The sequence below is a fragment of the Lonchura striata genome, chromosome 5, assembly GCF_050655825.1.
Source record: "Lonchura striata isolate lonStrDom1 chromosome 5, ASM5065582v1, whole genome shotgun sequence".
NCBI classification, from domain to species: domain Eukaryota; kingdom Metazoa; phylum Chordata; class Aves; order Passeriformes; family Estrildidae; genus Lonchura; species Lonchura striata.
In genome coordinates this window covers 51,171,220-51,184,921 of record NC_140707.1, presented here as the reverse complement: position 1 = coordinate 51,184,921, position 13,702 = coordinate 51,171,220, and the positions used below count along the sequence as shown (strand labels likewise).

At 40.9% G+C, this 13,702-nt stretch overlaps 1 protein-coding gene across 10 annotated transcripts in view; it reads right to left on the bottom strand.

Annotated features, from left to right (window-relative positions):
- Nucleotides 1–13,702, bottom strand: part of TTLL5 (tubulin tyrosine ligase like 5) — a 122,385-nt gene that overhangs the window by 38,108 nt on the left and 70,575 nt on the right. For 7 of the 10 annotated variants that reach the window (XM_085582158.1, XM_085582160.1, XM_085582159.1 and 4 more), the window contains one exon: nt 11,779–11,930. The exons of 2 other annotated variants lie outside the window; for them this stretch is intronic. In XM_085582158.1, coding sequence (XP_085438284.1) covers nt 11,779–11,930 — 152 coding nt within the window. Of the gene's footprint in view, nt 1–11,778; nt 11,931–13,702 lie in introns of those variants that run through there. One more of the 10 variants, XM_085582162.1, reaches the window with a different exon arrangement.

Here is a 13,702-nt window from a genome sequence, read left to right as displayed (position 1 = left end):
TTTGTGCTTACTTATAGAAACTAAAATTAAATATTAAGATATTGGTGAAGTTTGATAAGAGAGACGTTATTATTTCCCATTGATTTTTTAGCAAAACTAATTCCACATTAAAACACAGCTCCTCCTTGAGTTTTTCAGCTTTGAAGATAGATAAGCAAATTGTCAATATGCAAAACCAAACTCTATGAAAGACAGCTGTTCCAAAAAATCTTAATTGGCAGCCTTTGTTGGAATTGTTCCTAAGGGATAAGTCTAAACTTCCTTGATTTTCTGGTAAGGAAAATGAAGGCTAGGGGGATCACTGATAGTAGAAACCTAAATCTCACTTTCCTGGAGAATATCCTGGAGATACTATACACAGATCCTTACTAGAAAGGGATGTGATCATCAAAGCACTGAATCTTAGGAAGAGCAAAGTCAATGAAGAATCACTTTCGGGGCTGAGTTTTTGTGCCTGTGCTTAAATCTCTCACATATACTGCTCGATTTACTGTCTGTTCTCTTTATCATGTTGACTGCCTGAATCAGAAAGTCTTTAATTGTTGCTCAAATTATGATCCATCCAAAGATACTTACAGAGAAGCCAGAATCTTTAGCATCATGAGACTGTCAAAGAATCACACCCAAGTGTCTAGTGGAGCTGAGATCAGAAATTTATTGAACAGAACATTCTTTCTAACAAGTTATTTCACACTGTTTCTAGCACCACAGCTTGAGAACTTTTAGGAAACTGTAATGGGAAACATAAGTCACTCCACTGAGGAGTACATTGTCTTCAATAAGTAATGAAAAATTCTCATTTGAAATTCAGAATTTGACTGTGAAAAGTTTTTCTGAACTAAGTACCAATATAAAGAAACAAAATTCCTAAACTTAGTCAATTCAAGTCTCTGCATCTTCAACTTATCAAAATGCTAAATGAAGACAAGCTGACACCTCTTCACCCACCAGCATCTTTATCCCAATATCAAAAAAGAAACAGATGGTCCAGACTTGAGATTTCCTCCTCCTTTTTATATAGTCTACCAAACATGAACATTTTCTCAGCTGAATTTTGAGAAAGCTCACATTTCCAGCACTGAAAACATTCACGGCCCAACTTGGCTACATTCTTCACAGGGAAGATCTTATATTTCTTTTTCCAGCAGCAAGCAAATAAAGAAATCTTTATGCAGACAAAAGGTTTGGACCAAGAAAGTCACAGCCCTTTTGCTTTAGAGATGAATCTTGCCCAGGTAAAGCATCCCTAACAGACAGCTGCCAATAGCATGTGCAGCACTGCCAGATCTTCTTTCACTAACTTTGCAGTTATGTCCCATGTGCCAGAGAGCAGAAAGATAGAAAGGGGAGTGGAAGACATGCACTGAGCCAGATGCAATCTAAAATCCAAGCAAAAAAGCCAAGCAACACAAAATCACAGAATGTCCTGAGTTGGAAGGGACCCAGAAGGATCACTGACATCCAGCTCCTGGCTGTGCATGGGACACCCCAAGAGTAACACTGTGTGCCCAAGAGTTTTGTTCAAACACTCTGGCAGGCTCCCCACTTCCCTGGGGAGCCTGTTCACATCTCCAACCATGGAGGAGAGCTCACTTAGTTTTAAATTCCTTTTACTAAAGGTTGTTGTCTCAGTGCCAGTTTTAAATAGATTTGAATCAGCCAGGCTGGCCTGGCATCTCCCACCTGGTTTGCTGTGAACAGTCCTTGGATAAGAAACACTCATAAAAATGCCATGTGTGCAATACAAGAATGTCTGGAAACCGGTATCTTTTAGCACTACCTAGCTTTTTTTTGCTCACTCTCCTCTGCCTTTTCTTTTTTTTAAGAATCTATCTTTCAACTACTGTTACAGAATGAAGTCCTATAAATAACTGTTTGTAATAAAGGATTCTTGACATTTCCATCCTGACACTGCACAGTCTGGCCCTAACTGAGCATTTAAAAATTCTTGTAACTGGCACTGGTTCCGGACAATCCAGTAACAAGCTTTTTTGAGTGAGTTTTCTTGTTCATTACCAACCAAAGTTCTGTTACCCAGAGCATTTTGGTCAAACTACTCAATGGCTGATTGTATTCAGTGTAAAAAATGTTACTTATTATTATAAGCCACACTACTCCCTACACAAAAAGTTGATGCTCCACAGTGGAGTTCTGGTTGCTGCATCTTCTTCAAGATTATAAAACATACCTACCCCTAAGACATACTGAACAGGATCACCAAGCAAAGCTGTTGCCACATATAAAGGGGAACTGAAATAATCCTGACTTTTTACATTTCTCTCTCCCTCTTTTTCAAAAGACATTCTTGTTAAATATTGGATCCCTGCATGGCTCACAAACAGCTGTTGCTTGATACCTGCAGCTCAGAGAAACCCTAGAGAATAACAGACTGACATAAAGCCAACAGCATGCAATTCACAAACTGTGGTGTCAGCCACAAAACATTACCAGTCACAAAGCCAGGGGAAATTAGGTGAAAGCAGAACCTTCACAGGGAAGGTCAGCTAACACTTTCAGGGACAGGAAAGGGGTTTCTTGGTGCTTTTGTAGGGATTTCCCACTTATAACACAGTACAAAACACCAAAAAGACGACTGTTCATCCTGACAAAGCCAAGCTAAAGCATGACCTTGGTCTGGATGGAAAACATGAACATGCATTGCTGGTGGAAAGTTCACTGTACAATGGAAGATAGCTCCAAAACAAAGCCTAGTAGGAAGGAAAACCCTTTGGCCCCTTTTGCTACCTCCTGCTCTGGCATTTGTACTTGGTCACTGAAACTCTTAATTCAACTGAGCTTGATTCCAGGCCCTTTGGCTGCTGACTTTGTAGGGTTGTCCAGGGACTGGCCCAAAGGAGGGCTGCCTTCTGGAAGTCTTTCTACATGGAACTCAGATCACACCCTACTCCCAGCACTGGACTGGCCTAATTCAATTTCTCTTCCTCAGCTGTACAACACCAATGTCTTCAACACAGATGTCCAAGACCTTTGCTCTCACAAATAATCAAACTTCCCTTCTCACACTACCCACTACACCTCCATCTACTTGAAGTGAAAAGGTATAGGGCAGACTTCGAAATCTCCAAAATATTCACAATGAGTTCAACTTCAGGGCAGTCCTGGGCAGTGTGAGGTAAATGAAGGAAAAGTCACTAACCCTATCTTGTCTTTCATATGCCTGGCTTACAAAGGGGATTTCCATTTTTACAGAGCAGCATTCTGTATTTCTGCTAGGGAGGATACAGAACATGCAGCCCCAAGATTTCAGAGTGCCTCACTGTAACACACAGGAATAGCACAGTTCAAAGATGGGCCCATTCAATTCCTCTGTTCTTAGGCCAGATGGACCTGCCCTAAGATGAATGCCAGAAAGGACATTCTTCTGGGAAACTTCCCAATGCCCTTCTCAGCTGCACAACTGTGAACCAATTCCAGAAGCTATAGCATGGTAGCACATCTTTCATTTATACTTCACTACGTGCAAGGCAAATCAATGGACAAAATTTGAGATCCTTGTGTGAGGAAGAATCACAGATGGATAAAAATATTGTTAAAAGAATTAGGAAAGGGGGAAAAACCAGACATTCGTGGGATTCCCTGACAGCTCTGTGCAGAAGGAAGGGCTGGGCTGGAAAAAACAGGACCTCAGGTTCCTGCCAAGCTGTCTGAGGCCAGTCCTTTCCAAATAGCTCAAAGAAACAGCCAAGGCTCCCTTGTAACCCTTTCAGAACCCCTTTAGAGAGGAAGGCTGCTGTACCCAGAGCCACTCCTATAGAGCACCAGAATATAGGGTCCCCTCATTCCTACAAGAATGTAAGAAGCAGAGTACTACAGTACTACAGGCATGTTAACCCTCTGAAAACCATGCCAGAAAACAACTATTTTAAAGGTGAATGGGAGGCTTAAATAAATGCAGAGGAAAGGAAGATGTGTTGGTCACTTTGCAACATGAAATATTTAGAACTGATACAGTGTTTTTCAAAGACCTCCAAGATCAGGGATAACTGAGGGAACATTTTGGGTCAAGTAGTACAAGACACTAGAAGATTTCAACTTGTTCCATATTGAATTAGGTATTTAATAGAACAGAAAAGATGCAGCAATTTCCATCACAGCCATCAAAATCCACCGGTGCAGGAAAGGAATGGGGAAAGGAAAAAAAAAATCCCTGAAAAAATGATCACTTACATCTGTTGCTCGTTCAACATTTACTGTAATAATCAAAGAAAAACAACTGCATATTAATAAAAAACTCAGTGTTTAGCATGGTCAGAAACCAACAAGATAGTCCTATAACTAAGCTGTGATAGAAATTAAAGATATTAGTTTCATGTAAATAACACTAGTGCCTTTTACCCCTTCTTGACGTACTGTTTTCATTTCTTGTCATCTCTGTAAAGATAGCCAGACAATTATTAGAGGGCCAGGAAGATCTCTATTTAGAATTTGAAAAGAATGGAACTGTTTAGTTTAGGAGAGACAAACAAGAAGGGAGATGATAAAAAGATAGGGAATAAATAGGGCAGAAAATAAATCAAGCATTTCTGTTTGCCTGCATGCAATCTTGCTACAGGTACACAGACTTCTGGCAAAAATTGGGAAATAATTAAAAAAGGAACTTTTGCATAATATGCACCACCTGCGGAACTCATTGCTACAATTAAATGGGACTACATTTTTTGCAGAAGGTAGAATACATGATTAATTACAATATCCACACTAGACTATGCAGAACAAAGTACTACAAGAGCTACATGCCAGCTGTTAGCAGTTAGAGGGCAAAAATCTATCTTCCCCTCAGAAAGGGGATTTCCCTGCTGCCCATCAGAACATTTTTGTACTGATGACAGTGGAGATAGTTGCTCTGCAGCAGAGGATGGGAGAATTGAAGAGATTAGCAGCCCAGTCCAGGACAGCGAAGCCTGTGTTTACATCAGGGTAAGGTCAGTTTGTGAAGGCAGCTGAAAAGAGGAAACCCAAAATCATTATGTAGTATTGGTTTGGGAGAAGGTAGGAGATCCCTGTCACTCTCCTCCACCTATCAACATGGGCTGCTTGCTCTCCATAGTTTGCTGTAGGGAATAGTAGGAAAGATCCTCTTATCTCCTCTGGAAGTCACGCAGTCAAAAAGAAGCTTGTTCCCCCTCAAATTTGAGAGTTATTTGCAGAAAATGTAACTGTCCAAGGCCAGCAGACAAAGGCAGTACAGTGGCAGTGGCCCCTGTGCTCTGCCAGGGCCCATCCAGGGCTGTTGCAGGCTGCAGCTCCAGCAATGCTCCCTAGGAGCAGCTGAGCAGAGAGGCTGCACTTGCACAACCTCACTGGTGCGCTGCCCCGCGGCCTCGGTTTTTGCCTCCAGCTCACAGCACAGGCTCCTACGGTCTCCCTGCATGCAGCACAAACCTCCTATGCCTCTGGAAAGGGTCCTGTGATTAATCTCACTTATTACCTCGGAAAAGTAACAGCGCGGCGGCTGCCAGCCAAGTCCGACTCAACAGCGTCTGGGGAGCGAGGCTGCGGGGCCAGGCTCAGACTGTCTGGGCAAGTCACGAGCTTTCCGCCTCTCCTCTCCTGCAGGCTCCAGACAGACAGAGCCAAGGCCTAGCTGTGGGAAGCAGGGATCCTTGAGGACTCTGCCAATCCATGGTGCTGAGGCCCAGAGCGATTTCCAAGCAGGATGGAGAGCAACTGGCCCTGACAACACATGTTTCCTTAGTGTGACATCTATATATATATATATATATATGTTATATATATAAATACAGGGTGAGACATGTATTTCTGAAGTTTAAGTCAGCCAATTCACTTCCACACTTAACAAGTTGTCACTGGTGACCCTAGGAGACATGCATGGAAAAAAACTAACTAAAGGTTAAGAGGTTATTAAGGCAGGAATTACAGGCAGAAATTATTCATGGATGCACAGGGAGAAGAACACAAACTGGAAACAGGGTGACTTGTAAAGTGTACAGCTAACCCAGGTAGTAGTTCTGTTTTTTACCTGCCCTCCTTAAACCTCCTCTGAGCAGGAAGTAATAAACTCCAAATTCAGGGCTCTTAGAAATGCTGCCTCCTGAGGACCACAGGTAGAATCAGCATGACAGAGCTGCTGAGGCAATGCAGACAGAGATCACAGAAAAATCACTGAACTCCATTACTTCTCCACCTCAAATAAAGAAATGGAATGAATCCAGGCATAAAGGTAAAGAGAAGATAACAAAAACTGTGGGGAGCAAGGAACAACATGTGGCTTTGCTAGCAGAGGACTGGATTCAGTGCTGTTGGGCTGCTGCTGCTCTGGCACTTCTGTAGTGCTTAGCCACAGAGGTGTTAAGATCATTGCAGTTTGCTCAGACTGAACTGAGGACCTATTGTGTAACCCTCAGTGCTTGCTGCTTTCTCCCTTCATGTCCTCCAAAGGCATCAGCATAGGAGAGCCTCCAAATCACCTCACACCTAGATCCTGTGCAAACAAATAGGCTTTGAACACTTGGCAAATGCAGCACTGGAGAGCAGTCAGGTAAGCCTACACTTTGCAAGAAACTGCAGGGAGCTTGAAACAACTATTTGGAAGAGAATAAAAGTTACCATCAACCCAGAACTACAAGGCAACACATACATATAACATAGAGAAGATATTTATTCTTATAAAAACAGAAAGACCCCAGATAGCAATCATCAGCTAATTATGGTTCACTGGTCTCAATCCTTTGTGTCAAAGGGGCAGCTGTCTGTGTTTAACATGAAGGGAAGGTAAAAGTGGTTTTGTTGTTCCCTCAGTTTTTATTTTAAGTTTTGGAGCTGTAGAATGTGAAATAAAAAAATCATGCTTGGACCCTGACTAGACAGACTCTGAAGAGAATGAGAAGACAGAGACTGAAATATGCAAAAGATGTGCAGGGTGATTCTTATGATGGGACAGTCTTGCTTTTTTGCAAGACTCTTGAGCTAGACTAGGGTGGAATTAGCATGGCAGAAGCAGCATGTGTGTTGCAGTTGGGGTTGTGTGAGAGAGTTAACTATGTATGGGCTTGCAGGTAGAAGTAAGGACAAGAGAATATATATTTGGTGTGATCAGAGCATCTGAAATCCAGAAAATATAGTACACAGAAGTAAAAGAAATAGAAGTAAAAGAAATTAGCATGAAGCAGTAGTAGGCACTAGGTGGGGAATCAGAATATAAAGTAGCCACTACCCAACCAAAGCTAAGGAAGACCAGCAATTAAAAGGAAGGTCCTGATTTGGAACACTGCCTGTCAGAGGATACAGCATAGCAATCTTAGTTTGTCAAGTGGGGTGCGCAAGCAAGCAGAGTGTACAATCATTTTGCTGTAGAATTTTTGGGATATAAATTAATACATATTTTCTATTAGAGAAGGCACAGGAAGTTCTTTAAGGAGTACTGGATTTCCTGCACCTACATTGTTGATTTGTACATGAGCAGTAAATATATGCAATGTGACCCAGAAGCATCTGAGATGATAAATGTCTAGACAGCATCTTCTGGTTTTCCACACTATTCTATACTTCTAGGCAATGATAAACAAAAACAAAAATACCCAAAGCAGAGATTGTTTGGGAACCTGGACATACAGCAGGTGTGTGCACACAGCACAGCCTGTGAGGCCCTGAGAGCTGTTGCTATTACTATCACAGAGTGATACCAGAGTAAATTAAACTTAAAACCCCCTTAGATCAGAAAATTGAAAAAGCATGTGTTTATATAAATTGAAACCAGATTAGACAAGTCTACCAACAAGACATTTCTTGATGAACCTGGGCACCTTGGCAGAAGTTATGAGCTAAGGAGTATTTCAAACATGTCAAGCAAGTAAAAGAGGAGAATCCCTTTTCTCTGACTGCAGTAGCCCTTCACAGGCTCTCTAATATAAATTCAACTGCCACCCTACCCTCTGACTGATGACAAGGAAGCTTGCTTGCCTGCCCTAACCAAAGTTGATAAGCCTGTCAGAAAATCCAAGGAAAAGATATGCTGAGCAGTTCAGAAGTGCAAGGTCAGTCTTCAGGTTTGAGATAAATGTTATGAATGAGCAGGAAGCTAATGAAATGGAGATCTGAAAAAACACTGACCATTTCACTGCTGAATTCTTGCCAATTTACTGCCCCTATGAGATGAACATGAGCAAGGATGCCTGCTGCTGAATACAGGGTGCTCACTGAAAACACAAATCTGTACCAGCTAGAAAGAAATCTTTCTTGCTAGTTTTGGTCCAGGTCTTAGAGATATAGTGATATGCAGAGTCCAATTCTTAGAGACAAAATCCACTGTCTTTTTCAAAAAACAAGAAGCTGCAAATTCCAGAAACCTCTACTAACCTCCATCTACTGTCCTTATAACTAGGGATTACTCAGCTATTTGCTGACAAGTACTTCAAAGCTAGTTTATGTTCTGAATCAACAAATTTCATTCTGTTAAACACCTGATTTTTTTACCTTTATTATGAAACCAATAATGCTTTCAGGAAAATGCTTTTTCAAGAGCAGCTCTAGTATGGCCTTGGCTTCAGTTGACTCACAGTTTCACTGAATAATGAGGAATCACTTTCATGGTTGTGGTCCTTGGATTACATTACTAAAATCGTGACAAAAATGGTATTTTTATCTTTAATATAATTTTATATTATAAATATAATCTTTAATAACTCTACTACAAAACATGTAATCATATGTAATGCCTTTACAGCACAATGTGAAAGAGTGACAATCCTGCCCAATGGACGAGGAGTGAGAGGCTGAGACAGAACTGAGATACAGCACTAAAACAGGACTAGGATTAAAGAAGGAAAGAAGAGATTTGGCACAATTCCATTCATATACAGAGGGCAACAAATGCAGGTCTACAGTAAATGTGGCAGAAGTTGACAGTCACGTCACCATAGTCAGAAGTAAGGCCACATACAACTTGGAACATGTCACCTCTTGTGCAGCCCTGCAGGCTTCTTTGTCCAAGGTGCAGCAACAGGCCAGGCCATCATTTGAGTAGAAACAGTGTAAATGCTTATAGAAAGTGGCAAAAAAAAGCCTCAAAATGCACAGCAGTGTAGATTTATAAAATAACATTTTAACATAGAACCATCCTGTGTCTCTGTATTGCAAACCCAAGACCTCCTTTGCCTTTTGGCAAGCAGACCATTAGTTTAGCACCTTATCTTATGCAAAGAAAAGGAATTGACAAAAGAAAGGATAACTTCTTTTGAGATACATTAAATAAGTCACTACTGAGAGTGGGAGAGTGGGAATTAAAGGGGAAGATGACTTGATTAAAAGAATAGCCTGAATCCTGCAGCTTTGTGAGCATCAAACCAAAATTTTCTAGCCAACTCCAGCAGCACAGAGCCATACAAAAATTGACTGAGGATTGCACTTCAGAGACAGATGCTTGAACTGGAGCTACGTGTAAGCCAGGTAAAAGACTCATTCACAGAACAATTCCAGCCTTGCTGAATTCTGATACTGATAGATGAGAATCTCGATCTCAAAACAGGAAGATTTCTTCAATCATCCAGCACAGAGCATGGGCTGACACCCATCATATGATCCTCTATGAATTGCTTTTTCCAATGTAACAAATCAAGTACCAAAAAAGGCATTTATAATACAAGACAGCCATCCCCATATACCATGACCTTGATATTCCTTTGGGAATTCTCTCATTAAGCAGAAGTTCACAGACCAAGTAATCAAGCATTGCCTCAAGAATTTTTTGTTTTCATTTCCAGATTTACATAAAAAATCTTAATTCCCAATATTTCGGCCATTCAATAGAAGGAGTCATAAATATAAAATAATTCAATAGGGAGTCTTAAGGCATCTTTCTGATTCTTGTTCTGAGGATAGAAAACAGAGCAACTGAAGTAATGAATGACTAAATTATTCATAAAAGGTTTGAAGATGGAATCTTCTATCAGTTGTGACTGGAAAATTCTGAAGTATTATCAAATTGCTCTACAAAATAAAACACAAACTTTAACTACAGGCATTAAACTATGCACACAATGCTAGATGAGGCACCGCCCTGGAAGTCATTCAGAGTGGAGTTCTGGGCATTAGTGGTGGAGTCTGCAGCTCTGTCTGTGAACCCATGCAAAGGTGCAAACTGAGCTGAAAAGGGAATGGAAGCTCAAGGACAGCCTGCATTCTGCTGCTCTCCCAAGCCATGTAGGAGGGGAAAGCAATTTACACCTGTTGGATAGGTTCTTTATTTGGACTAGGTAATAGCTTGCCTGGATGGGGTCCAAGAGCAGAATCACCACCACTTCTCTCAATAACTTTAAACCCCTGAGGCAAACATTGTGCTGGAACAGAAACAGGCCAGGAATTCATTTCTCACATTCCTCTTCTTGAGGCAGGATGAAAAGTAGTGACTGATGAAATAAGAACAATTTTACTTGAGCTTTCCAAACCCCATTACAATCTTTCTATTGAAGGACCCATTTGGGAAAGGATCACCATTCAAGATCACATGCCTTTTGCACTGTTTCTGCCTCTCTCACTTCCCTCCATATTCCAGTAGCATTCAGGCACCAGTAATAAAAATTTTCATGTACATAGTGCTTTCCAGAGCTAAATTCATGTCTTGGAGAAGCTCTGCTTTATTATCCTGTTTTAGAAGACAAAAATGAACATTTAGGCAAAGGACTCAATATTATTTACTGGAGTGACAAAGGAAGAATTCAAATCTCCAGCAGTCTTGGGCTGTATTCCAGCCTGGCTACTGCAGCAAGTTTGCCTTATTCCTAGCTTCCAGGATTCAGACTTCTGCAAGTAAATCTTGCTGCTCTTTGAATCACAGGAAGAATGGTTTTATTGTAGAATCAGTTCTCTGCCCTGATTCCCAGGAGTGTGTAAGCCATAAGTATAAATTCCAATGCTCAAAATTAATATGGAGTATAAAGAAGACATCTGGAAAAGAAACTCTGATAAACACTGCCCTATTTTGAAACAATCTACACTTGATATTCAAGGAAAAAGCGTGAAGATGAGGACTTAGTGGAGATTTTTGCAGCATCAGGTCTAAGTTTGCATTCTGCATATATGTCTCAATGCCAGCAAACCTAAACTTACAGATGTAGGGATGGGAAATGATCAAGGAAAAATAGACATTTCTTTCTCATCCATGCCCTTATTTTATCATGAACCTGACAGCTCTGGGAACATAGCTATTTTCATAGGGCTAGTGTCTAGATCTGAGAGAAACCATTACTCAACCCTTAGAATCATAGAACTGTTCATGCTGGAAAAGATCCTCAAACCCAGCTGTTAACCTTAGCACTACCAAGTCCACCACTGAAACATGTCAGTAAGTACCACATCTACACATGTATTAAAAACCCTCAGTTGACTCCACCACCTCCCTAGGTGGCCTGTTCCAATACTTGACAACCCTTTTGGTGAACAATTTTTTCCTAATATCTAAGCTAAACTTCCCATGATGGAACTTGAGGTCATTTCCTCATGTCCTAGAGTTTGTTATTTGGGAGAAGAGACCAACACACACCTTGCTACAACTTCCTTGGAAGGAGCTGTACAGAGCAATATTGTGCCCCCCACTCCCCAAGACTCCTTTTCTCCAGGATAAACAACCTCAGCTCCCTCAGCTGCTTCACATAAGACTTTTGCTCCAGACCCTTTAACCAGCTCTGTTGCCCTTCTCTAGACACGCTCCTGCTTTGAGCAAGAAACCAAACACAAATTACAAATGAACAATGAGTGCATTACATTCTTCTTCACAAAGCTAGATCAGCAATTTTAACTTACCTGACTGCTGAAGAGACAGATCTTTTGTCATCTCTATGAGTGTCTGACTGAACAGGCCACAGTGACCCTCTTTTGTTGAGTGGTGACCAGTAGCTCTGTGGAGCAGCTGCATTCCCCTTTATATCTCCACTTGCCAAGTCCAGGTTTGTTAACTAAAGAGGCAAACAAAAAAAAAAAGGAAAAAACCAAAAACAAACCCAAACAAACTATCAGAGACAATTAAAAGCTAAGAGAAGAGAAAAAGGTATCACTAAGTAAATGGGATCGAGTATGTACTAAGAGAAGTGAAATTGCTAGAATATGGAAATACTCAAATACAAAAGCACTGTGCTAGTTGCCTAAAGCAGTGAGTGATGACACCAACATCCACTGTGCCTGAGATTAATTCAGTGGCCAGCATGAAAACTACAACCCTTCCATTCACAGAACAGAAGAGGACAAGGACAAAGATGAGGCAAAAATCCCAAAGTAAAAAAGTTCCTGCCATGTGAAAAATAAACTCCACGTGCATTGATCAAAATCTTATATTATACTGAACAAAGATCAGACTATCTCTCCAGTCATTGTGAGCTGTGTCAGTAAGCCAACCATACACACCTGCCCTGTCTATACAAACATACAGGCACAACCCAAAAGCATAAGTACCTTGGATACCAAAATTCAAACCAAAGCTCAACCAAACATTAAAGAAACTGCTCACACAACCACTTACAAATACTGTGTTCACACAAGTACATGCAAAAAGATCATGTTAGGTGTACATTTCCAATATCAAGCTCTAAAACCTGTAAATTTTTAAGCATATAACATGTATTCCATTTTTCTTTCTTTGAGCATTCCTCCTGCGCTGCTTATACTCTTGAACGATCAAACTCTACATGCAGACACAATCTGTTCATGTATTGAAGAAATACATAATGCAATGGATCTACTACAGCAGTATAACAGTTTATGTTTTGGGAAAAAGAAAGCAAACAAAACAATAGAAAAGTTGAAAAGCCAACTTGGCAAAGGCCTCCCAGTCAGGCTCTCACATACACCTACCTTAAATTCTATGAGCACATGCTACTTTTAAGGAACAGCAGAAACATCAGGGTCTGCACAATGCTTAGGATCATATGGTGAACCTGACTTACCTGTATTGGCCCTCCTCCCTTCTATAGCAATTGGGCAGCATGTGTCCAATGAAACATAGGACACAGACAGAAAGAGGAGTCTAACAACTATCCCTGCACCTGCTCCAGATCTCAAATGGGATGCTTATTAAGACAAAGTGTGACTTAAGCATAGCTTAACAATGCTCTTGAACAGAATCTGTGCGCAATTACTCGAACAAGTACGTACCACCTTCACTGCAATACACTACACTCAATACTTAAAATGGGCTTGTTCAGAACTACAGCCTTCTAACTGAACTCTGCACCATAAACATTGCCATTGTCAACACAGTAGGTTGTCCCTCCTGTGTTTTAGTAGTACAAGGCACCTAAGCATTTTGTAGGTTCAGAACTCCTACTTCAAGTTCTGGACAGGATTAAATTCTAGTGGTTATACACTAGGCTTCTGCCCACTTCTCCAAAAGCACTCACTTTTAGCTCATCTCTTCTCAGGTCTATAATTTCCCATTCTTGTTCCTCATCTGTGTATTATTATTCTCACACAGTCTCAGCTCCTGCATTTCAGGTGTCATTCTCCTTGTTTTCCTCAGTAGAGTTTCATTCTCACAGACTTCCAGCACTAGCTTCCCCACTACATCTGGACCCTGACCCACATAATTTCAGGTCAGGAGTAATTACTTGATCTGTCTTTCCACACTTCCATTCTTGGGTTCTCACATGTCCTATATATCCCCATAGTTCTGGTTTTATTCTCCTCCCCAGTCCACTCCTTTTGCCAACCTCTTTGTCCATCCAGTCCTTGAATG